This window comes from Calypte anna, chromosome 26, assembly GCF_003957555.1.
Source record: "Calypte anna isolate BGI_N300 chromosome 26, bCalAnn1_v1.p, whole genome shotgun sequence".
NCBI lineage: Eukaryota > Metazoa > Chordata > Aves > Apodiformes > Trochilidae > Calypte > Calypte anna.
The window spans coordinates 1,978,651-2,001,751 of NC_044271.1; the positions used below are offsets into that span (position 1 = coordinate 1,978,651).

At 52.1% G+C, this 23,101-nt stretch overlaps 4 protein-coding genes across 5 annotated transcripts; 2 read left to right on the plus strand and 2 right to left on the minus strand.

The window, feature by feature from the left end:
• Window positions 1-181: 181 nt before the first annotated feature.
• On the plus strand, window positions 182-7,610 carry IRF6 (interferon regulatory factor 6). Of its 2 annotated transcripts, none has more exons than XM_030465657.1 (8): window positions 182-237; window positions 3,386-3,562; window positions 4,421-4,625; window positions 5,056-5,178; window positions 5,282-5,428; window positions 5,635-6,027; window positions 6,339-6,457; window positions 7,080-7,610. In XM_030465657.1, the coding sequence occupies exons 2-8, from the start codon at window positions 3,389-3,391 to the stop codon at window positions 7,299-7,301; spliced, it is 1,383 nt and encodes a 460-aa protein (XP_030321517.1). In that variant the 5' UTR covers window positions 182-237; window positions 3,386-3,388; the 3' UTR covers window positions 7,302-7,610. The 2 variants fall into 2 exon arrangements, with proteins under 2 accessions (XP_030321517.1, XP_030321516.1); XM_030465656.1 differs by lacking the exon at window positions 182-237 and adding an exon at window positions 3,225-3,267.
• Window positions 7,611-7,725: 115 nt separating this feature from the next.
• C26H1orf74 (chromosome 26 C1orf74 homolog) lies at window positions 7,726-8,973 on the plus strand. The gene has a single exon (XM_030465619.1). The coding sequence runs from the start codon at window positions 7,860-7,862 to the stop codon at window positions 8,679-8,681; it is 822 nt and encodes a 273-aa protein (XP_030321479.1). The 5' UTR covers window positions 7,726-7,859; the 3' UTR covers window positions 8,682-8,973.
• Window positions 8,953-19,495, minus strand: TRAF3IP3 (TRAF3 interacting protein 3). Its single transcript, XM_030465621.1, has 16 exons — window positions 19,090-19,495; window positions 17,833-18,149; window positions 16,596-16,710; window positions 16,376-16,433; window positions 16,164-16,188; window positions 15,705-15,734; window positions 15,386-15,481; window positions 14,280-14,351; window positions 13,873-14,013; window positions 13,108-13,245; window positions 12,664-12,799; window positions 11,929-11,991; window positions 11,792-11,849; window positions 11,108-11,264; window positions 9,589-9,693; window positions 8,953-9,426 (listed from the first exon to the last, which is right to left on the minus strand). The coding sequence occupies exons 2-16, from the start codon at window positions 18,124-18,126 to the stop codon at window positions 9,343-9,345; spliced, it is 1,572 nt and encodes a 523-aa protein (XP_030321481.1). The 5' UTR covers window positions 18,127-18,149; window positions 19,090-19,495; the 3' UTR covers window positions 8,953-9,342.
• A 252-nt stretch (window positions 19,496-19,747) lies between these two features.
• Window positions 19,748-23,088, minus strand: LOC103525602 (corticosteroid 11-beta-dehydrogenase isozyme 1). Its single transcript, XM_030465623.1, has 6 exons — window positions 22,907-23,088; window positions 22,313-22,443; window positions 21,686-21,797; window positions 21,377-21,562; window positions 20,697-20,840; window positions 19,748-20,331 (listed from the first exon to the last, which is right to left on the minus strand). The coding sequence occupies exons 1-6, from the start codon at window positions 22,992-22,994 to the stop codon at window positions 20,111-20,113; spliced, it is 882 nt and encodes a 293-aa protein (XP_030321483.1). The 5' UTR covers window positions 22,995-23,088; the 3' UTR covers window positions 19,748-20,110.
• Between the last annotated feature and the right edge of the window lie 13 nt (window positions 23,089-23,101).

Below are 23,101 nucleotides of genomic sequence, written 5' to 3' on the forward strand. Positions count from 1 at the left end.
CCCCCCTGTCCCTGCCCCCTCCTTATTCCGGGGGCGGGACGGGACGCGGCTGCGGCTGCGCCCGGCGCACCTGGGCAGGTGAGGGCGGAGCGGGCGCGGAGTGTGCGCGGAGGGTGCGCTCCCCGGCCCCGCTGCGCTCCGCTCCCGGCACCGCCCCGCATCCGCGCCCACGCCCCGGCCCCGCGGGGCGGCCCAGAGCCCCTGGGGGTGCGGAGCCGCTCCCCGCCCGCCCGAGCGGTAAGTTGCGCGGGGTAGGGGGGGTCCAAACTGCGCGGTAGGACCGGACCGGCCCTCCCCGCGGATCCGCTCTCCGCCAGGCCCCGTCGGGTGCGGGGCTCCGGGTCGGTCTGCGGGGAGCGGAGCGGGACGGGTCTGAGCCCCGGAACACGCGGGGCAGGGGGGGGGTCCGAGGGTCCGAGGGCAGCCGGGAGGGTAAAGCCCGCTGGAAAAGTCCTTTATGGCTGCATTCCCCTCCTGCTCCCGCGGCCCGCGCTGTTCTAGCCCCAGGCTACGTCTTTCCAGCCGGGTAAAGCGAGGCCCAGAGTTGGGACAAGGGGGCTTTGTGTCCCCCCACCCCGCTCACCCGTAGGTTTTTTCGGACCACAGCTGTCACCACCTCGAGAGCCTAAATCACTGTCACTCGTGGCCCTCACAACTGCACGGGGTGCCCGGCATGGCAAAGGGCTGAGGTTACCGGGCTGGGGCGTGGGAACTGTGAATTTTAGGAGTGAATCGTCCTGAAGTGGGGTTGCTGTCTCTGTGCAGGGCAGGGGGACACGGGAGGCTGCAAGAAAAGGGATGTCTGGAGCTCTGGAAGGTGGGAGCTCCCGGTTCCTGGTGTAGGGTGTGAGGCGGTCCAATGAAAAGTCAGTCCTGTTTCTCTGTGGGATTGGTGGTGTTAAGGGCTGAGCCACTTGCCTTTGAAAAGCTGAATCCCAGTCCACTAAATAGAGGGTAATAAGGTAATGAGGAAGGACTGAGGTCGGTGGGATCTCAGTGATGAACCCAGAGAAGACCCTTTCCTTCTGGAGAGGCTGCTTTGGGCACCGGGCAGAGCCTGAGTGTGCAGGCAGGGGGCAAAGGCATCTGCAGAGCCCCGGCTGAGACAGGTTGTGTTTTCCTGGTGCATGGTGTGTTGTCACACTGTTGTGCATGGTGTGTTGTCCCGCTGGCTGGCAAGGTGACAGCACCCCCAGTGTCACCCGTGTCAACCAGGGCTGTCCCTGACCTTGGTCACTGGTCTGCACCCATCAAGGAAGTGGCTGCAGGATGCTGCTCCAGTTTGCTCTGGTTGTTCTCGTGGGGGTGAAATGTCTCCTCCTCTTCCAGGAAAAGTGTGCAACTTGATAATACTTGGGGTGCAGGGAATAAGTTCATGGCAAGGGGAAATGCACCCAGTGCAGGGACGTGCTCATCACCTCCCTGCACCAGCCAGTTTGGGTGGCAAGAAGGCAAACTGAAGGATTCCTGGGTATGTGCTCCAAGGAGTCTTGAGTGAGGGCCAAGCCTCCCTTGGCAAATCCAACTGGTAGTGTCCTGACGTTCCCCGAGCTCACCCTTCCAGCTCTGGGAGTGGGCATGGGAGCACTCTGGCAGTCCTGGACCCCACTGGATGGAAGGTGAAGGTTGTAAGAGGCTGAGTCACTGTCTGAGCCTAGCCAGGGGATTCAAGGTGGTTTGCTCTCAGTTATCATGTCAACAAAGCTCTGGTGATAAAAGGTTGTAAAGGATTGAAACGTGGCTGTTGACAGACACTGCCTGTGAGCTGAGGGACAATCCAAACCCCAGAGGACAGTGCCAGCACAGCCCCGGGTGACAATGTCTTCTGTTTGGGACAGGCCTGGATTTTCCCCCCTGATGGATGGGTTTAAGTTTGCTTTTGGTCTCGCAAAGGTTTGTGCTCAGAGGCCGGGATGTTAAGAGCAGAGGGGGCTCCTTGTAACGTGCTTTGTGACAACCAGGAGTCACTTTTTCCCCTATTTGCAAGGGAAATGGATGCCTGGTTCTGGTCTCAGTTCTAACTCCAGGATTAATCTGGATTTTGTGCCTCTCCAAACATACTCTTGAGAATTTAATTCCAGTAGGATTTTCAGCCCGGATAACTAACACAGCAGAGTTTCAGACACACAGAAATGATTTTGATGATTGCTTTCTGATCCCTTACAGCTCCTGGGAAGCCATCTGCTAATGTCCCCAGGAGCTTGACAAAGCACACTTTAAAACTGTTACTTAAAGATGATTTGCAATTGAATCTGAACGTTTTCTTTGCATAACAGATAACATAAATCATGGTCAAATTAATTCTGTGTGAATGCTTGCATCTGAATGGGATCTGCAGGTATTTGAACCAATAAAACCTGTTCCTAGACTAGTTCTTGGATAGGATTTTTTATCTCCCCTGTCTCTCCTAATGGATGCATTTTGCAACTCCTGCAGGAGTACTCGGAGCTTATGGCAATGGTTTTACTTATCCTGGAAGTGCTTTATTAATGGGAAAAGCTGTAATTTCTCACATCTGTTTCAGACTTTACAAATTATATTGGAAAATCACATTTTAACATAGAAGGCCCCTCCCCAAATCTAAAGATACCAAATGCTGTCTCCTTCTGCAGGGGGACAGTCATCAGCTCTGTTTGTTTGGCTTTGTATCAGCCCTGCACAAGGAAAATATTTTTTGTTGGTTTCAAATGTATTAGCAACATGGGGTTACTTAACAACAGATTGGATCAGTTAACTGCAGGATTTTAATTTTTATTTCTTTTTTAAAACCAACATTAAGTCAGCATCACTTGAATTTAGCAGGGGTGCAGACCTGCAGTTCATGTCCTTGTGATCCACATCCTGGCTGTTATCACTCGGTGCTGTTTGTCAGTGATCATTCATGGAAAAGGTTTGAAATGCCTTTCAGAACAGCCCCTCTGCTTCAGCCTGATGCTTCCACCTGTACCTCACCTGGGGCAAACCCCCAGCTGGTTTTTCTCTTCTGAGATGCAGTCTGACACGACTGCAGAAGCTCCAGATGGGATGAGCCCCTTCTCTGGGGTGTACGTGGAGGCTCTTGGAATTCTGCTCTCTTCCTGCTGTGGCTTGTTCCTGCCTTTGCCTCCTGCTCAGATTGGGTCAGGGCTCCTCCTCCCTGCACTCAGCTGACACAAATAACTGTGCTGGGGGGCTGAACAGTCATCTCTTCTTGGAACAGTTGTGCTCCCCACTTGGTGATGGCTTTGTCACCCCTCCTGGCAGATGTCACTGACGCCGTGCGGGGAGGTACCGAGCAGCAGCAATAACGTGGCACAGGGACCTTTTTCCATCAGATTGGGGTTTTTTTGTGGATCACAGGAGTCTAAACGAAACTTTAGCAGCTGTTGTACCCTGTCTCTTGCAGACAATGGCACTACACCCACGGAGAGTCCGGCTGAAGCCGTGGCTGGTAGCCCAGGTGGACAGTGGGATGTACCCGGGGCTGATCTGGCTCAACCGAGAAGCCAAGAGGTTTCAGATCCCCTGGAAACACGCGACCCGGCACAGCCCACAGCACGAGGAGGAGAACACCATCTTCAAGGTGAGGGACAGCAGGGACACAGCTCTTAAACAGAGACAAAGGCTTCAATTGTTTGCCCGGGAGCTGGATAGGCATCTGGGTGCCGTTTCCAGGCACATTTTGTCCCATTTCTTTGGCATCAGAAAAGCCGTTTTGTGCACCTGGATGCCAAGCTTGGCACTGCCTGAAGTGGTGTTGAGTTCTTTAACCCCTTCCAACCACCAAAGATGTCTGATTGTCTGGACGCTGGAACGTGGCTGGTATTTACCTCACCTGCTCAGTTTGGGATGCAGTAGTTGCCTTGTTCTTGACAGCAAAGCATTAAACATTTAAATCTTGACAGGTCCACCCCAAACTTCCAATCCTCATCACTGCTGTCCTTAATATCCTTATCCCAGGGGATTCATTTTAACACCTATGCTCCTTGGGGGAATTTCTGACTTCTTCTTGGAGGGATCTTGGACTGATAGTCTGGTTATTTTTTTTTTTTAAGCTGGGTGTCTGGGGCTGCTCTTCCACCCATTGTAGTCGAGTCCATTCCTCCCACGCAGGGCATGGCTCATGGTCAAAAAAAAAACCTTCAGTATTGAACCTGAGACACCTGGGAAAAGTCAGTGCACAATCCTGTACAGTTTTTATTTTCTTAACTTGTATGAAGGTGCATGCTCAAGATTGGTAATGGTTTTTAGAAATTTGGGGTTAAATCTTGCCCCCCTTCTTTTCATGGGAAAAGCTGTTGAAGTGGGGATTTCTGTTGTTATCAGAAGAGCCATAGTTAAGACCTCTACAAGATAATTTGACAGCGAATTTGCTTGGAAGTTTGTGTGATAAAAGCTGTGTCGAGAGGGCTGGACTGAGCACAGTGTACTTTGTCCTCAGGCTTGGGCTGTGGAAACGGGAAAGTACCAGGAAGGAGTGGATGAGCCAGACCCTGCCAAGTGGAAAGCCCAGCTCCGATGTGCCCTTAACAAAAGCCGGGAATTTAATCTGATGTACGATGGTACCAAGGAGGTGCCCATGAATCCTATTAAAATTTATGAAGTGTGTGACATCCCACAGTCCCAGGGATCAATCATTAATCCAGGTGAGGGCCTTGCTGACACAGGGCTGGGTTTGGAGCAGGAGTTCCCTTCACCCCACAGCGTTAACTCTCAAGCTGCTTTTGTGCTCAGTGGGAAGCAGCTGCCAGGGGTCAACCCAGATGTGCAGAAACTCAGAGGACTCTTAATAAAGCTGTGCACAGATGTATGATTTCTGCTGGTGAAAGTTCCTCTGTATCCTCAGCTTCCAAGATTTATGTATTAAACTGAAAATTGTATGTTGTGCAGGTCAGATTTTTCCTTTCTCACATATAGCTCCCCCTACATCTAAGTCTGTGTACACCTCTCATACAAGTACACAAATAAATCTTCCCTATTGCACAGAGCTGATATGAAGATTACATTATTGTTTCCAGAAGTGCATTTCAGTGTTTCACACTGATGAGCCACCCACAAGGATGTCCTTGTTTGCAGGTTCCACCGGCTCAGCTCCGTGGGATGAAAAGGATAATGATCTTGATGATGAAGAGGAGGAAGAATTGAGTCAGTCTCAGCATGTCCCTATTCAAGAGACATTTCCATTTCTTAATATCAATGGTTGGTAGCACAGACTAATGTACTGGTGAAGGTATTGGCTTGTAGATTGCTGCGTGCTCAAAATAAAATCTTGGTTAATGGAAGAGTTGTTTCCTTTTTGTAGATTCTCCGATGGCTCCAGCTGCTGCAGAAAACTGCAGCCCTGAAGCTGTGTGGCCAAAGAATGAGCCTCTAGACATGGAAATGCCCCCAACTGCACTGCAGCATGACTTCTTCAGCAGCCCCGAGCTCTGGATCAGCTCTCTGCCAAGTAGGTAGATGGATTTGTATGGCTTCTGTTGTTGTCCTTTTAAAAAAACCAATTGTTTTGACTTTTCCTGTGGCTGTTTGCTCGTTAGTGTGGAACTGCCTGGCAATTAAACACCCCTGTGTCTGTAGCATGGGCTGCATGCTGTGTCTCTGCACGCAGTGCATGACAAGCTGCAGGAAAGGCCACACTGACTGTTTGTCTCCCAGTGACAGACCTGGAAATCAAGTTTGAATATCGAGGAAAGGAGACTGGCCCGACCACGACTGTGAGCAACCCACAGGGCTGCAGACTTTTCTATGGAGAGCTGGGTCCCATGCCAGACCAGGAGGAGCTCTTTGGGCCCATCAGTCTGGAGCAAGTGAAGTTTCCAGGAACAGAGCAGATCACCAACGAGAGGCAGAAGGTTTTCACAAGTCGGCTGCTGGATGTTATGGACAGGGGACTGATCCTAGAGGTCAGTGGCCACGCCATCTACGCCGTCCGGCTCTGCCAGTGTAAGGTGTACTGGTCTGGCCCCTGTGCACCTTCCTCCACCACACCAAATTTGATCGAGAGGCAAAAGAAAGTCAAACTTTTCTGTCTGGAAACATTCCTAAGTGGTAGGTAACTTCTGCGTCTGGAAAACAGCTTTGTGTGAAGTCTGGGCTGTGATCAGGGTGCTGCTGTGTGGAGGAGCTCCCTGGGCTCCAGGGGAAAAAGTGGATGTGCAGTCACTGAATGCTCTGAAAAACATTGGTGGGTCTTGGTTTGGAAGAAAGCTCTTCTGAGTGCAAGATTTAATCTGTGTATGTGTAAGAGGGGGCTTTGGGTGGTGTGTGTGGGAGACCTGGGACAGTGTAAGGAGGTGGGATGTGGTGTGCATGTCTAAGGGAAAGAGGACAACCCCCCAGCACTCTGCTTTTCTTCCTAGAGCTGATTGCCCACCAGAAAGGACAAGTTGAGAAACAGCCACCATATGAAATCTACTTCTGTTTTGGAGAAGAATGGCCTGATGGAAAACCCAGGGAGAGGAAGCTGATTGTGGTTCAGGTAGGAGGTGATGCTCTGAAGTGAGGGGTGCCAGAGCATGGTCACTGACACCAGAGAACCAGGGACCAGGGCTGGTGGGTTTGGTGATGGCAAATACAGACACTGGCTGTGCCACATAGCACGGATCTGTGACTGTGTGTTGGGTTATTAGACGGTGAGTTGGATCTGGAGAAGAGGAGCTGAGAGGAAACCTCATGGCTCTCTTCAGCTACCTCCAGGGAGACTAGAGCGAGGAGGAAAAAAGCCTCTGCTCCTGAGGGATGTGGTAGGAGCAGAGGGAATGGATGGAAGCTGTGCCAGGGGAGGTTTAGGCTGATGTTAGGAAATATTTTTTCACTGAGAGGGTTGTCAGGCATTGGAATGGACCAGGGCAGTGGTGGAGTCACCACCCCTGGAGGGATTTAAAAGGTGTTTGGACCAGGTCCTTAAGGACATGGTTTAGTATTTCATTATGGTGTTGGTCAAAAGTTGGACAGGATGAGCTTAGGTTGGGAAGGGACCTCCAAACATTCTGCAATTATTGTGGAAAACATCCCCTGCACCCAGAGCTGGGGATTCCTGTCCAGGATCAGGAACGTGCTGCATGACTTAAACTAAAACCCAGGGACTCCTTTTCACCCAGGTCATTCCCGTCGTGGCCCGGATGATCTATGAAATGTTTTCGGGCGACTTCACGCGCTCCTTTGACAGCGGCAGCGTGAGGCTCCAGATCTCCACCCCTGACATCAAGGACAACATCGTGGCTCACCTGAAGCAGCTGTACCGCCTGCTGCAGAACCACCAGGAGGGGTGGCCCATGCCAGCACCCACCATGCACATGGCACAGCCCCTGCCAGCACAGTGACAGCCGCCGGGCTTCTTTCCCTTGTATATATTCAAAAAAAGTGCCTTGCTGAAATCTGTAAACCTGAGATTCAGTTTCAGCAGTCCCCGGTCCTTTTATTTGGAAATGCTTCTGGGGATTGCAGGGAGACTTTTAACTCCTCCTCTGTTTTTCAGCTGTTTGCTTCAGCCACTGATGTGTGTAAAGCAGATTTCCAACCCTGTAATATTTGTTTGTTTTTAAACCCACTCCAAACGTTGTATATAAACACTTGATCCTTAGAGAGGGATAAATAAATCAACAAATAAAACCCGCGCTCTAATGAAACCACCTGGAGAGAGAGTATCACCTTGCCTATTTTTTTTTTATTTATTGTTGCTTTTTTTTCCAGGGAAGAAACCTCAGACCCGGGTCCGCCTGGAAAGGCCGATCCGCCTGGGCCTATTCCAGCCGGAGGGGCGGAGCGACCTTCCCGGGCGGGCCTCACCCGCTCCGCCCCGGCTCCCCGCCTACGCGAGCGCCGCGGCTTCCCGGGCCGCCTTAGGCCTTGCGCTGCCTTCTCCGCCTTTCCCCGCCGCCATGGGCCCGGAGGCCGGGGCGGGCCTCGCCGTTTCGGCGCCGCGGTTGTTGGTGGCGGCGGCTCGGGAGGAGCTGGGGGGCGGTCGGCGATGGCGGCTGCCGGCGGCCCGTGCCTTGCAGTTGGCCGGGGAGGTGCTGGCGGTCGCGGCGGGGCTGAAGCCGGCGCTGCTCTACGACTGTGGTGCCGCGGGCCCAGCCGAGCTGCGGCGGTACCTGAGCCGCTTAAGGGAAGCCGGGCTGGTCCCGCACCGCCTGCACTTGCTTCGGGTGGAAGGTTCGGCCGTGCTGCTGCTTCACCCCGCGGTGGCCCGCAGGAGGGTGGCGGCCGTGCTGGGTGCCCACCCCGCACCCTTCATGGATGTCTCGGCGGGGAGGCAGCGCCCGGCGCTCTGCGGGCCAGAGGAAGCCGAGGCCATCAGGGGACACCTCGCTGCCCTCCTGGCCCATCTCGGGACTGCGGAGGCTGCCGGCCCGGTGTCCTGCAGCGAGGTGGTGCCGGCGGGCTGGAACCTCTGCACCGTGGCTGGGGTGCTGCTGGGTTACCCCGCGGCATACACCTTCTCCTTGGAGCAGGGCACCGAGAACTGCCTGGCGCTGACACCGCTCAGGGTGTTCACGGCCCAAGCCCTCTGCCCCAGGATTAAAGAGGGGCTCAGGGTCCGGATCTCCTCCTTCAGCATCCCGGAGAGTCTCTGTGCAGAGCTGGCGGAGGTGCTGGATGCCTGGTGTGAGGAGCTGAGGAAGGCGTTCAACACACAGAGTGACTTCGTGGATCTCCAGATATCCAGCGAGGTGGTGACTCTGCCAGCGGTTGCTTTGTAAAACACAAACTTCTGGCCTCTGCCTCCCTCACAGCAGGGACCAAGGAGAAGGGGCTGGTTCCCTCTGTGCACCAAAGGCTGAGTTGTGACAATCCGGAGCCCGTGTAGGGCACCTGCAAATTAAATCCATGTATGGCCCAGAAGAGCCATGGAGGGATGGATGGGCGTACTCAGAGCTGCTCAGCTGCCTCCATCCAGACTGCTCAGTCTGCCCTGTAAAGCCAGGGTGTATTTATTTGCTGTAAACAGCTGAAGATTCATTAAAAAATCCAAATTCAAATTTGTGAACTTTATTATGGGCTCTGTACCATATTTACTGTTTGTTGCAGGTGGTGTCACACAGTCCCTCGTGATCTTTAAGGTCCCTTCCAACCCCAACCACATCCATTTTATGATTACTGAAGGAGGGACGAGTGCCACTGTAAAAGTCAAGCTCCAAGAGGAGAAAATCCCTCTTCCTGGGGAATTAATGTGGAGCTGGCAGGAGAGGGGGAGTGGAGGGGTCTGTGCTGGAAAACTTCCCTGAGCTGAGTTTCTTTTGCCAGACCCTAGCAGAGATCATCCAGGGTTGAACAAAGGGAGAGGATTTTGTAGTCCTCTCAGCTGCCATGTTTGACCCGTGGAGTTGTTCTTGCAGTGAATTCAGCCAGCAGGAAGGTCCTTCATGGCATGTAGCTTGTCAGGAAGGTGGCCACGGCCACTGCCGCCACCACCAGCAGGAGAGGGATCCAGTGGCCATGCTGCCTCTGCGAGGAGAAGGGAATGTTACTGGGAAAGAGAGGGGAAACTCATCCCTAGGGAACACATCCACCATCTCTCCACACTGCACAAATAAAGGGGGGGGGGATTTTTTCCTTAGATCCAACCTGACCCCAGCCCATGGGCAGGGGGTGAGGAGCAGCTCCCACCTCTTCCCGCAGGCCCTGGAGCTCATCCCGGCACTGGCGCAGGGTGCTCAGAGACCCCTGGTACCCCCTGCACAGAGACTCCAGCTCCGAACGCAGCTCCCAGCACTGCGGGCAGAGAAAGGAGGGGAGGGGACTCTTAACTACCCAAACCCTTGCCTGTTCCCCAAACCCTCACCCAGACTCACACTCAGACCCCCATCCACACCCTCACCCCAACCAGACACACAACCAGACTACACCCAGACCTACACCCTCACCCACACCCCCACCCTCACCCACACCCAGACCCAAACCCTCATCCCAGACCCTCATCCACACCCCCAACCAGACCCCCACCCACTCCCACACCCACTCCCAGACCCCCACCCAGTCCCTGGTGCTGGGGGTGTCACTGCTGCCGCCTGTTGTGTCCCTACAGGGACAGTGCAGCCCTTGGTGTCACAGGGGATGTGGTGGCTGTGCCTGGCCTGTGCTGGGCTTTGCTGCCATCTGCCACGTCACAGGGCAGGAAGCATTAATTAGTTGAATGCTAAATTGAGTTAAATTTAGAGAAACGCTTCCTCTCCTTCTCTCATCTAAACCGTGTTCCTGCCTATAGGGGTTGGACCAGGGGGTCCTTGGGGTCCCTTCCAAGCTGGCACTCTGTGACCCTGTGGTGATTTCTGTAGAATCTGGGCTTACCTCTCATTTTTACATTTATTTTGCACCTCACTGACTCAGAGCAATTGCAGAGTCCTTTAAACCCTGGGAGACACAGGAGCCATGGGACAGGCACTTTGGTTGTGCTGCCCTCCCAGGGGGGAAGGAGAGAGGGGAGCAGGACCCCCACAGCTGTCCCCATTTGCTGTGATTGCACTTTATAAAACCCATCCCAGGTGGTGCCAGGGGATATCAGATGGCTGTGCCCTCCCCAGGCTCTCCTCTGCATGGCTCTGGACTCTGCCACAGTAAGTCAAAAATTCTTTTTTTTTTATAAATCCTTGCTGGGTGCTGCTGGAAGCAGTGTGGGGCTCTTGGCTGTCTGAGGGCACAGTTTGATGGAAAAGAGTGTGCAAAAGGCTAGAAAGCTTTGAATTTTTTTGCAGCCTGGTTGTAAGGGCATTGCTTGTGTTAGGAGGCCACTCCTGCAAGCCTTTTCTTTTCCCTCTCTCCCTTCTTTGTGCTCAGGGTGAATTCAAGCTCTTGAAGTGTTGCTGTGGCTTTTCCTGAGGCTGTTGTGCCTCTCCTGTGCAGGGGAGCAGGGATGGGTTTGTCTGGAGAGGTTTCTGCAGCCCCAGCCCTGGGTGCCAGCCCTGCTGCTGCCCTGCTCTTGCTGCTCTGGAGCTTTAGGTGAGGATGCTCCCAATTCAGCAGAGATCAACCAGACAGGATTTACCCATGTTATGTCCATTCCAGGAGCTTTGGTGTGCTGTGCTGCTTCACTCCCTGCCAGAACTTGGTCCCTTTAGAATCATAGAATTGGCTGGGTTGGAAGGGATCTCAGAGATCATCAAATCCAACCCTTTAGTCTCCTCCTCACCTCCTTCTCCTTTGCTCTAAGCTGGGATGTCCTTTTCTGCATCTCATCCTTCAGACTTTCTTCTCCCTCCTCTTGCCCCTCCGGGTGCTCTACCAGAGTGTTTTGGTTTTCCTTGGTGGGAGTGAGGGGTGGGGACTGTGTGATGAAGACCTGGTCTAGAAAACAGGCAGGCTTGGGATGAGAAACAAGCCCAGGCTTTCAGTTTGCTTTAGATGTTGTGTACTCAGCAGAGTTTAAAGATAATATTTGCATGCTATGCACACAGCAGAGGGCACAGGAGCTGAGTTAGTTGTCAGAAACCTGCCCCTGCTCTAGCTACAGGTTCCTCATCTTTAGAGAAATAAATATAAGTAGTTGCCAGAAATGGAGGGGAGGAAGAGTTAAAAATGCCTTTCGTTACTTTTCTCCAGTTACAGCTGTAATTGCAATTATAAACTATAATGTATTTTGTTTGGGGAAAAAATGGCATAGCCACTGCAGTAGAATTTTGCAATGAAATTAATTTATTTTTTTTAAGTGTTGGCCGTCATAAATACACTTATCTTTCAACATTAACTAGCAAAATATAATAACTCGTTTTGTGCAGCTTTAAAAATAATCCTTTGCTCTAAACCAGGGTAGACTTTTCCTAGAGTCAGGCCTATGGTTGCTGTGTCCAGGGGGAGTTAGAGAGTTTCCTGCCCTTTCCTTTGCACCGTCACCTCCTGGATCTTCAGCTCCTCTCTCTGGTTCTCTATCAAGGCTGTGAACACACCAAGTCCCTGTTGCTGTCCCCAGCACTAGGACAGGTCTCTTACTTCCCACATCTTTGTGTTACTTACTTTTTAAATGGCTGATTGTTGCCTCCAGCATTCCCTTCTCACTCTGTGCTTTCTGCAGTTTGTCTGCAGTAACGACAGAAGAAAATAAAAGTTTGTGTAAATCTTTTTGCTGCTTTGCCCCCATGTCTAAAGAGAAGTGGATGTTGTTGGCTGTGTTGAACTTTCTTCTTGGAAGGGGTGTGATTTTTAGCTGTTAATTGCCCTTTCAGTTTTGGCAGCTTTTTCTGGTGTGCCTTACATTCTAGTAATCTGTGGTTTATTTCAATCTGTTCATGTGAGACTTGTTACGAAAGTTGAACAGCCACCTATTTGCTCTTCCTTAGTAGTGTTTTAAAATAGCCAGGTGAAGTTTGAGTCTCCCTGAATTGGTATTTTAAGGCCCCATTAGCAAGTGTTTCTGTGCTGCTGACACCCACCAGGCAGTACTGGGTGCTGCCTCCCCTATGGGCCAGCTTGCAGGGCTGGATTTGGGTCTGACAATTTTTACAGCTCTCCTATTCCAACTTTCCTTCTATAAAAGTCACTTGGCTTCTCTGAAGTCCTTTAATCTGGTTGGAAGTGGCTTCAGGAGCCCTTTGGAAACCAGAAGCTCTCATGAGCAGCTGAGTTGTGCAGCACAGAGCGAGCCCTTTGCATGTGTCTGCTCTTGGCCTTAAGGACCAGGATTTTTAAGGGTTATTTTCCTTATGTTCCCTGTTCATCTGGGGGACAGATCCCCCACCCTGCACCCCATACCTTCCATGGTGCTGATATGCTCAGCTTTCAGGTTGTTGTCCTCCTGCAAGGCTCTGGCTTGGTGATGGAGCTCAGTGTGCTCAGTCTGCAGGATGTGCAGAGCCTCCTGGAGCTGCTCCCTCTGTCCCTCTGCTCTCTGGGGGTCAGAAAAGCCTCAGGATCAGCCCAGCCCCACCACCATGCCATGGGCACACAATGAAAGTCAGCTCAGGGTTGAAGTCTGGGGTGTATTGTGCTCCATCAAAGGGGAATTTATGATCTATGGAACTCAGCTTGGGGTTCTCTGCTTGCAAACAGGAAAATGCAAACTTCTATGTGTGCCTGGATGGAGCTTTGAGCAATCTGTTTTAGTGGGAGGGCTTGGAACTGATGACCTTTTAGGACTCTCTTTCCAGTCCAAACCATTCCATGATCCCATGCTGTTCCCCAGAGGAACTGATGTACCTGCAGCTCGCTTTGCAAATCGTGGAGGCTGTTCTGCAGCTCTGTGTGTGCTGTGGTTGTCTTGGTCAGTTCAGCTTTGAGAGTGTTGAAATGCTCCTTCCAGAAGGTCAGGTCCTGTCTCATCACTGCCAGGCTTCTCTGGGGAGGAGAGAAGGACCCAGGGTGGGCAGTGCCTGGGGCTGGGGCTGTGCCAGCTCCTCCTGCACAACCTGTGTGGGGTTGATGCCATCTGATGGCCAGAGTCAACACGGGCAAAGGGTTCCCTGTGGAACCCTGGTTCCTCTGCAGCTGGGAGGGTTTAGGAAGCTGGTGAGCCCTGGGGTACAAATTATTCACTGGTCTGAAAATAGCAGTGAGCCATTTGGTGTGACCCATGGGGTTCCTCTCTGAGGAAATCTGTCTTCATATTAAAGAGCAGGTCCAGAAAAAGTCTCTGGAGGTCTCTGTGTCCTGGCTGTCTCTGTGCCTTGTTGTTCTGTGTGTGCAGAGCCAGGGAAGTGGAACAAGGGACAGATGATACCTGAAGTGCCAGGCAGCAGTGTATTCCCCCAGCTGGGTGCTCCTGTTAACAACCTGATGTGTGGCTCTCAAAATGAGCACAGGTTGCTACCAGGTTGCTTTGCACCTTGCTCAGGAGCTAGAATATGGTATTTTTGCACCTTTGTTACTAATGGGAAGACAGTCATCACCTTTCCCTGGAATGTGGGGACCCTTTGTCACAGTCAGACCAAATCAAGGTAAAGCCAGGTATAAAACATTGCTTACCTGAGAGCTTTGCAGCTCCTGCTCTGTTTGCAGTTTGTCCTCCAGCATCTTCTGAAGAGCCTCTTTTGCCTTCTGCTCATAGGTCTGCTTCTGGTCCTCCATCTCTACCAGGATTTTCTTCACACACTCCTTTGAGTAACTCTTTAAAGGAAGGATCAAAGTGCTGGAAGGGTTTTATCTGACACATTCCTAATCTTGCTAAGCCTGAATGTTAGTAAATACAGACTGTGTAAATGCTACTGCTAATTTGCTGCAAAGAATGGCTTTAGTAAAGAGGAAAATTAATTTTCAGATGCATATCTAATCAGGTTGCTCTAGAAACTGAGACTAGACCTGATTATATGATGCAGGATTTTGTTTTCTTGCTTTCCTTCACCCATGTTTTTCACTCAGCAGTTGGACATTACCTGGGTGCAGGCCTGCAGCTGATTTTCAAGTGCCCTTAGCTTACATTTCAGTTTATCTTCATTCAGCTGACCCTGGTGAGGAAAAAAAAAAACCAAACAATGGAACTGATGTGTGCAGTCATGAGCTACACAATAAATACACCTCCAATATTCTGGTTGCCTCTGTTTTGATTCTCCTGTGTCTTAAGCTGTAACCTTGTGGCTCAATTTGGTCCAAGTCTTTTCCACACTTGGAGCTCCAAGGCCTGGAATGGGCACCCAACCATCAGTTTCCATGGCACAGTTGTGTTGTAGGATCTGTACTTCCCAGAGAAGCCCCCAGCCCCTTCCCTCTGTGCATTCCCAGGGGATGCTCCCGAGCAGGCAGCATCAGCTCCAGGGGGGAATTAATTTTTAGCCCAGGAGAGGCTGAATGTCAGAGGCAGTAGAAAAGTCTCTCTCCTGGAGCAGAGATGGCAGAAGCAAAGTGCACCCACCTGTTTCTAATCTGAGGTTTCATGGCTACTTCCTGCAGGGTGTCTCAGGGTGGTTTTTTTCCTGCTCATGTTGTATTTTAAGAAGCAAATGAAGCGGAAGTTTCTAACCACAGAGCATCTAACTTGAGTGTTTTTACACCATCTCACCCAATCACTCACTTTTCAGCCCCAGTAGAACTTTCAAGCCACGTTTTTTTAATTGCACTGTGAGCTGCAATTTTATATTTGATTTAATAATGTGTCCCCAGACTCAGAAGTGGTCACTGGGTTTGCCAGCACCTGGATGTCCCAGTTTGCAGCTAAAATTTTGGTTTTGGCCAAAGAAAAAAAAGCCCAAAGCATTTGTAACTTGCTGGGACTAGGAAAGAAAATTGAGTGGAAGGTTGTTTGGGTTCATTCCAGTTTTCCCCCACTTACACACTTTGGTTTTCATTTAATAAGAAGTGGGAAAGGCAAGGCTATAACAAAACTCCAAAACCTTACAGAAGAGAAGTGTTTTACACTTCCTGTTGATCTGAAAGCAAAGTATGTTTGGAAAACACCTTTTTGGGGGACAGAAGAGGAAAAACTCCAAGCAAAGCAGTCCCCTAACTCCCCCAGCAGGAACCCCCTCCTGCATCTCACTGGTACCTGCCAGGATTTTTCTGATGCTTGCAGCAACGTGGAGAAAAGTTCCTGCAAAATCAGCATCTTCTGCTTGAGCAGCAGCTCCCGGTGCAGAGCTTCCTGTGGGCAAGGGGAGAGGGAGTGAGTGGGGACCCCCAGAGCCATCTCTGATTCCCCCCAGTACAGCTCAGGAATGGGGTTTCTACCACCCAGGTGGGTCTGTGGGTTCAGAAAGCTTGTCTGTAGGTTTCTTGGTTATGTTTAGTATTGGTTGTTATTATTAACAGTAGTGATGGTTTTTTCAGTGTTTTCCTGATGGCCACACGCAGTACCTGGTACCCACCTTCAGGTAGTTGGAGAGCTGCAGCATTTCCTGGAAGGGAAAAGGCAAATGGGTACAAAACTCTGCATTGCTTCCCTTCATAAACATGTCATGAAATGGCTACAAAAATCCAGCTACAAAAGGATACGTTGCTTCAGTTTATAAACATCTTACGAAATGGCTACAAAATCCAAATATTTAGAGGTTAAACTGAAATTATCTGCCCGGTCTGGGCGGAGGAGGAGGTGGTCCTGCTGGGCTGTGTTTGTTTTTTCCAGGGAAGTGAAAGTATTTTCTGCAGGAACTGCCAGGGTTGCAGTCCTGCCTCTCCTCTGTGCCTGCAGCAGAGCAGCAGAGGTTCCTCTGCCTCTCCCAGAGGAGCAGGGTCAGGTTTGGATACTGCAGAAATCGAGCACCAGTCCTTGTCCTGGGCAGAGATGATTTTGGGAGTTCAAGGCCAGTTGTCATCTGCTCACTTACCTTATTGAAAACTGCTATTCCACAGCTAAAACAGAAAAGAAAGTGTTAGTGAGGTACTGGGGGGTCTGCAGCCCCTGCACCCACACATTGCTTCCCAGGCCTGGGGGTTTGTGCCTGGTGAATGCCAAGGGGAGAGGTGCTGGGGCTGCATCCTGAAAAATCCATGTCTGAATTCCCAGGAGAGGAGAACAGGAGAACAGGACTTGGATTACTCTGTCTGCTGGCTGGAGTCTGTTGCTCCTGAGCTTGGCTGTGTCAGGGTCTGGGTCCCTGTGGATGCAAAGCAAAATAAAGATGTGGCTGATCCAGCCCAGGGGCTGTGAAGTTCTGCTGCTGCCTGGGCACTTGTCTTGCCTCTTGGAGGAGCATTGCTTCTGAACACCTGCAGGGCAAACTCGGACTGAGGTGGTAAAGCTTCCATCCCTCACCTACCTTGGGTGTTCAGGGAGAGGCTTCTCCTGGGGACAGCTTCTGCCCAAATGCCAAGGGGGACCTTGAGTCTGAGCTGGGAATGTGCAGGGGGGAACGTGGGGCAGCTCCGTGGTTGCTGGAATGAGAGGGCAGCTGGAGTCAGCATCTCTGCAACATGGGCTGTGGCTGCATCAGGCTCTGTACCTGCAGTGCCTGGGTTAGAGAGCATCAAGGAACTGCCAGGAAACCATGGCAAATCCCCAGGGATCTGCTGCTTTGGCTGCAGCAGCTCCACAGCTCTGTGGGAAACAGGGAAACCTGCTGGCTTCTGGAGGGGTACAGCAGAACAGGACACAGACCTCCTCTCCAAAGTGTCTTGGGATATTAATGGAAAAGATGAGGACATTTGGTGGGAGGGAGTGGGGTCCTGGTGTCATTTGGCTGCGTTGGAGCAGAGGTACCTGCTCTGCTGGGGCAGTGGGGTGCTTGCCCCATCACCCCTCTGTCCCTGCACCCTCCTGCCCTTTCCTACCTCTGCAAAAGCAAAGGGGGAAGGCACAGTGCATGGGCTGTGTGCATGTCAAATCTTGTTCCAGATTCCTGCTGTCTAGCAGGTGATTAAACCCAGTGAACCAAGAGGCAGCAGGAGGTGGGTAATTGCTCTGCACTCCTGTGCTGCAGAGAGCTGCAGGGTGTGCCTGTACCCCAGCTCCTGTCTGACTCCTCATGCAGCTTCAGGAAGCCTCAGGATGAACTCCCAGCATACCAGGGGAATTGTTCATTTTGCATGGACTATAAGTTTAGAAGCAAATCTGTTCTGGGGTGTTTTGCAATGCCCCTTCCTGCAGATCTGAGCCTTTAGCTGTGCAGCACAGGGGGGGTAATGAGTGCCAAGGAGCCTCCTCCTGCTCCTTCCTGCTAACACAGAGGTGATGAAGCAAAGCCAGGTGTTTCAAGGTACAAAATCATTTGTCTAAGTGCAAAACTAAGCTGGCAGCTAGGATATGGGGCTGTGCTTGGAGAAATGGTGGAAAATCTCTCTCTGGGTCAGGGTCTGGGGAGAGGAGCACATGGGGGGGAGGTGATGGTGTTTACCCGTGCCCAACTCTGCAGGCTGTGAGGAAATGCAGTTTTTTTGTTGGTGCATTCTCACTTCTTGGCTGTACTTAGATGCCATTTTGGGGCAGCTCTGGGTGCTTTTAGTGGGTGCTGGCTGGAGCAGGCAGAGCACTGAGCTGTGCCCTGGGACTGCTGTTACCTGGAGCAGGACGGGCGGTCTTGGAGGCGTCCAGGAGATGCCCAGGGCAAGGCGTGCTTCAGGCTCCTGTCCTGGCAATGTCCTCCCAGCATCATTCACCAGGTTCCTCCTCCTGAGGAACTCCCTTTGCCGGGGGCTCTGGGGGGGCTCCTCTGCCCCCCTGCCCAGGTGCCTGCAGGTGGTTGTGTTGTTGCGGTGCCGCAGGTTCTCCCGCGCCTCGTGCCGCCGCTCACACTTCTCATCGTAGCTCTCACTCACACGCCTGGGCTGTGGTCTCTTGGGCTGGCTGATCATGGCTGGCCTCTGACCCCCCTGTCCTGATTAAACCAAGAGAGGAGAAGCAACTTGAATAAAAAAGGGGTATAAAATGCTGAGCGTTCTCACGCAGCTTTTGTGTCTGGACCGTACCCATCCCGCTGTGCTCACCCAAGGCCTTTGGTACCCATCCCACTCTGCTGACCCAAGGCCTTTTCTCTCAGTGCAAAGTTGTTTTTTTGTGGCCCAGCAGGCAAGGCAAGGTCTGGCCAACAGTTTTACACCCTGAAAAGTAAGTTGGGTGTGCACCAGCACCCCGCAATGGGTCCATCAGGACAGGATACAAACCCCATAGCTAGGCACAAAGCGTGTGTCTGCAGCCAAGACTGCTCCCAGCTCTTCAGGATGCTTTAAAAACATTTTTTTCAACTAAAACTATTTCTTATTCTCTGAAATATCCCAATTGGATGTGAATCCAAGTCTTGGATATCCTACTAGGTCCCTGGTTACTCAGCTCTTCCCACCAGGAGTAGCAGCTCAGCCCCTCTCCCACCTCTGCTGCCTCTGGGCTGCACACCCTGGGCCCAGCACAACTCTTAATATCCCTGGTTAATGAAAAATTAACTTTAAAGCAAGGTAAAGTTTAAAGAAATACACCGTCCCTTACTCACCTCACTGTTGAGGGCTTCTTGACACACTAATACTCTATTTCCTCCTGCTACCCCAAATTACCCTCTCCAATGAACAGACATGTCCTTTATCTTTGCTTTCCAAGCTGTTACACTTCTCGCTTCAAGAGAAACCAAAAAAAAAAAAAGTCCTTCTTGCTGGTTCATGTTACAGCCTCCTGGTGTCAATTGTCTGGGCTGAGAATGGGGTGAAAAAAGAGGAAAAAAAGGGTGCACGGCACTGCCTTGAGTGCTGCAGCCTCTGCTCCCCTCCAGCCCTGGCTGCAGCCATGGTGCTGAGGGCACTTACCTGGCCCAGAAGGTCCTGTCCTGCCCAGAAGGTCCTGTCCTGCCCCTTGGGCACTGCAGAGGAGTGGGGTGAGCAGAGGTTCTGTGGTGGGAAGAGGTTGATGTGCCAACCCCTCTGTCAAACAGGAAACGTTGCAGCCGAGCCCCGGTTCCTGTCTCTGCTGGCAGCCGGGGTGCAGGGCCTGGCTCAGGGGGGGATTTGGGTTATCTTGGGACCTCAAAATCCCCAGCTCCTTTCTGAACAGAGCTGGCAGCTATCTCCTGGGCCATCTCTCTTTATCAGTGTCCCACAGGCGGAGGTTGAGCGTTGGTTCAGGAGCCTCTGGTGGCACTGGGTGACTGTGTCTCCCCGAGCTGCTTTGGGGTGGAGAAATCCAGACTAGGGAAGTACAGTAATGCGATCATTTTAAGGCTTCTTGCAGGTTGGAAAGGGGGGGAAAAAGTGTGTATTGGCAGCTGAGGAGAGGTCACGAATGGCAGAAATTCATAAAGGTCTTTAGAGAAGTGAAAGCTGCATTAATGCAAATCAGGCAGGGAGGTGGGGGTTTAACCAGCTGGGTGCTGGTAAGGGCTCTGTGCTCACACACATGGGAAAGGAACACAAGTCAGAGCAGAGATGTTTCACAGTAAATTAGGATTTATTTTTCCAAAGGCCTGCTGAGGATGGATACATGGCAGGGAGATTGCTTTCATGGCTTTGGGTGGTTTGTGGGGTTTGTATGGCCCAGATCCTTGTTCTCAGTTGGGTTGTCAGTGGGCAAAGAGTGTCTGGAGGGTGAGCAGGAAACTTGGTGAGCGGGTCCTGCTGCCAGGAGCTTCTCTGAAATGCTTCTTGGTTAGAAAAAGGCAGTTGCAAGTGTGTGTTATGGAAAATGGCATTTTTATGCCACGTGTTCTGAGGTTCTGGTACAGCCATCTCTGTTTCCAGGGGGTGTTGCTGTGGGGCTGCCCCAGTGGCCTGGAGAAGGGCACCCAAGTGGCTGGATGAACACCTACAACCCTTGTGCCTGGCCCGAGGTGTCCCGGTGCTCTCCCCACCCTGGGAGTTACGTTCTTTGGATGTTTTCCAGTTTGTAGCTACTCCTGATGAGGGAGTCGAGGAAGTCTGGGGCTATGGCCCTGAGCAGGTCCATCCTGGTCCCTATCCCAGCTGGGTAGTGCAGCTCCCGCTGCCTCAGGGCCCCACTCCTGATGATCTCCAGGGCACACTCCTCCTTGGGTGCTGGTGTCCCACGGACGACGTGGGAGACAGCTCGGACAGCATTCTCTGCAGGGATGGGAGGACATGGAGGGAAGGAGAGGTGTTGGAGGGGCTGCCACGGGCACCACCATCTCAGCTGGGGTGTTTGTAGCTTCCCCTGGAAAACTCTGGAGGTTTCACCCACTGCATGAACCAAGGCTTGGGATGGTTAAAATAAATAAAATGGCAGCACTGTGCTTTCCACCCCTTGAGTGACCACAGGAGAGAATCCCCACCTCCCCTGGCCTCACTACAAGGGCAGCAGAGCCAAAGGTCTCATTCCACACTTTTTGAAGGTTTTCAGAATTTTGGAGCCACTGCAGGTCTGGCAGCAGTGCTGGGTGAGCTTGGCTCTGCCTGGAAAGTCACTGGGCCACCAGTGCTGAGCTTACCTGTGTTGATGTAGCCCAGGATGCAGAGGGTGATGGAGACATTGACCTTGTCTATGATGAATTCCTGTCGCAAGGAGCTGAAAAATCCGTCTAAGGCGAATTTAGTTGCAGAATAAGGAGCACAGAATGGGGACCCAGTTCTACCTGGAGCAGAGACACAAGGTCAGGGTTCACACACTGAGCAGACACCAGGAAGCTGCACAGCTCTCCCCTCCTCTTGCCCTTCAGGTAGCTACAATATGGTGATGCAGGATGACTGAGTAACCTGCCAAGGATGCTTGAGAGAAATAAACACATGCAGGAATGTTTAAAATGTAACATATGGCATGAAGCACCCTCAGTTGTGGGTGATACTGTGCTTTTTTTCCTGCATATATATAAAGCAAATGTGTGTGTCATTGTGGCCAGAGACATAAAATGACCTTCAGTGTGCACCCTGCAGTGTGTGAAGGTGATCAGTGGGTGCAAAGAGACTGTCAGGACAGGGCATGGGAATAAAATCCCCAGAGGATTTGAATTGTGCATCCAGGGTATAAATCACAGGCTGATCCCAACTCCCAGTGGGCTAGCTCTCTGCCTTATGGTCCTGATTCTGTCTTCTGAGGAGCTGCAGATCCCTGAGGGATTCCTTGCAGGCAGAAGGGAAGTGGCAGGGAGAGCCTGGCCTCTTGGGTGCTCACCTGCTATGGATGAGACCACAACGATGCTGCCCTCACTCTCCTTCAGCATGGGCAGGGCTGACACTGTCATTGCCACATAGCTGAGGAAGTTGGTTTCCAGGAGCTTCCGTACTTGCTCAACATCCCCGTTGAAGTAGTTGAAGTAGGAGGAACCGATGTGGTTCAGGATGAGCATGTCCAGGCCTCCTGCAGGCAGAGGGGGCTTCTGGTTAGCAACCAGCATCCCTGAATGAAGCAGCTGCTTGGAGGCTGGGATGGCCCCAACACGTAGCATGGGGTGTGCTGAAGGGCAGGGTCCCCACCACCTACCCCAGGTGTTCTCAGCCTCCTTCACCACCACCTCAGGGAATGTGGAGTTCTCCATGGAGCCGCTCACGTAGCGTGCAGAGGCAGCACCCAGCTCCAGGCACCGCTGCACAACCTGCCGTGACAGCAGGAATGGTGAGGGACCCCCCCCTTCCACAGCCCCCCCTTCCCCACCAAGGCTGTGGCTGTCTTGGGGCAGATGGGCAGCACGTGTCCCTGTCCCACTGGGAACCCCCTTCCCTTCCTGGGGGAGATGTGAGGCTCAGAGAAATGTTTCTGGGTGCAGAGTTAAAGTGGCACTTCTGAGCCAAACATTTAGGACTTATAGATAGGGACGTGCTTGCTTCATTTGGATTCTGTTGTATTTGGGATGCAAAAATAGGTTTGAGAAAGGGCAAGGGGTGATCAGGCCAGGACTTGGGCAGACCAATGTAGTCCTTGGTGGAGATCAGAATTCAGAGCTGAAGAAGTGCAGAGCTGTCAGCATTGAAATCTCTCTATTTGTTGTGGTGTGGGGTGTGTGTTAGAACAGGCTTGTGCAGGGCTGATGCTGGCTGGATCTGTAGGGCACCTGGTATCCCTCCCTGCCTGCCCAGGGCTTGTGGGTTGCAAATGTGCTTGGCCATTTACTTTCTGCAGCTTGTCCTGGTTCCGTGCTGTCAGCAGCAGATGAGCCTCCATGCGTGCCAGGTGGTAGGAGATCTGCTCCCCAATGCCACTGCTGGCTCCTGTCACGATCACACGCTTCCCCCGGAGCATCTCTGGAAGGGAGGGTGCAGGGTTTGGAGCCCACACCCTCCCCCAGTGTGGATGATGCTGTGGGTGCTCTCTGCCCCTCAGCACTGGGAGCAGGGGCAGACCCCAGAATCTGCTCTTTAATCAATGGGTTTGGTGGAGCCTGAGCTCCACACCCAGCCTGGTCTGGGAGTGGCTTTGGAATTGGTCAGAGTTGACTAAAAAAAAAAAAAAAAGGAATAAAGGCTCCAAGTGGTTAACTATGCTTCCCAAAAGAATCCTTTGCTAAGGACAGGTGCTTACCATGCACTCCAGCAGATCCCAGTGTAATCCCATGGGTTTCCCAGGAGGTTCAGGATGCTCTGAGCCCTGTGCTCCCCCTGAGCCCTCCCAGCTGCCCTCTGAACAGCCCCCCAAATCCCTGCAGGGGCACACACTGCCACTCGGGCACCAGCCTCCTGGTTTTAAAGAGTTTTTGCAAGGACTTACCTTCGTTGAAACTCCGAGGTGCTGAATAAAAGTAATAGGCCAGCAGCAGTCCCAGCAAGGGGATGAAAATGTTCAGGAGCAGCCCCATGCCTCGGCAAAAGTACGGGCAGGAGGAAGAGAAACTGAGGCAGTGGTCAGGGAGCAGTGGAGGTGTTGGGAGGTTGCAGGCAGGGCTGGGAGTGACAGCAGTTTTGA

Excerpts from the sequence above, each read along its gene's own strand:
- TRAF3IP3 (XM_030465621.1), bottom strand. The coding sequence starts at position 18,126 with ATGATCAGCCAGCCCAAGAGACCACAGCCCAGGCGTGTGAGTGAGAGC. Across the intron at positions 16,189-16,375 it reads GACTCCAGCCAGCAGACAGA|CTGTGGAATAGCAGTTTTCA; the intron begins GTAATCCAAGTC and ends TTTCTGTTTTAG. Across the intron at positions 11,265-11,791 it reads GAGGTGACGGTGCAAAGGAA|AGACCAGGTCTTCATCACAC; the intron begins AGGGCAGGAAAC and ends TGCCTGTTTTCT.
- C26H1orf74 (XM_030465619.1), top strand. The coding sequence starts at position 7,860 with ATGGGCCCGGAGGCCGGGGCGGGCCTCGCCGTTTCGGCGCCGCGGTTG.
- IRF6 (XM_030465656.1), top strand. The coding sequence starts at position 3,244 with ATGTCACTGACGCCGTGCGGGGAG. Across the intron at positions 3,563-4,420 it reads AGGAGAACACCATCTTCAAG|GCTTGGGCTGTGGAAACGGG; the intron begins GTGAGGGACAGC and ends CTTTGTCCTCAG. Across the intron at positions 4,626-5,055 it reads GGGATCAATCATTAATCCAG|GTTCCACCGGCTCAGCTCCG; the intron begins GTGAGGGCCTTG and ends CCTTGTTTGCAG.
- LOC103525602 (XM_030465623.1), bottom strand. The coding sequence starts at position 22,994 with ATGGGGCTGCTCCTGAACATTTTCATCCCCTTGCTGGGACTGCTGCTG. Across the intron at positions 21,798-22,312 it reads ACCAGGACAAGCTGCAGAAA|GTTGTGCAGCGGTGCCTGGA; the intron begins GTAAATGGCCAA and ends CTGTCACGGCAG. Across the intron at positions 20,841-21,376 it reads TGTGGTCTCATCCATAGCAG|GTAGAACTGGGTCCCCATTC; the intron begins GTGAGCACCCAA and ends TCTCTGCTCCAG.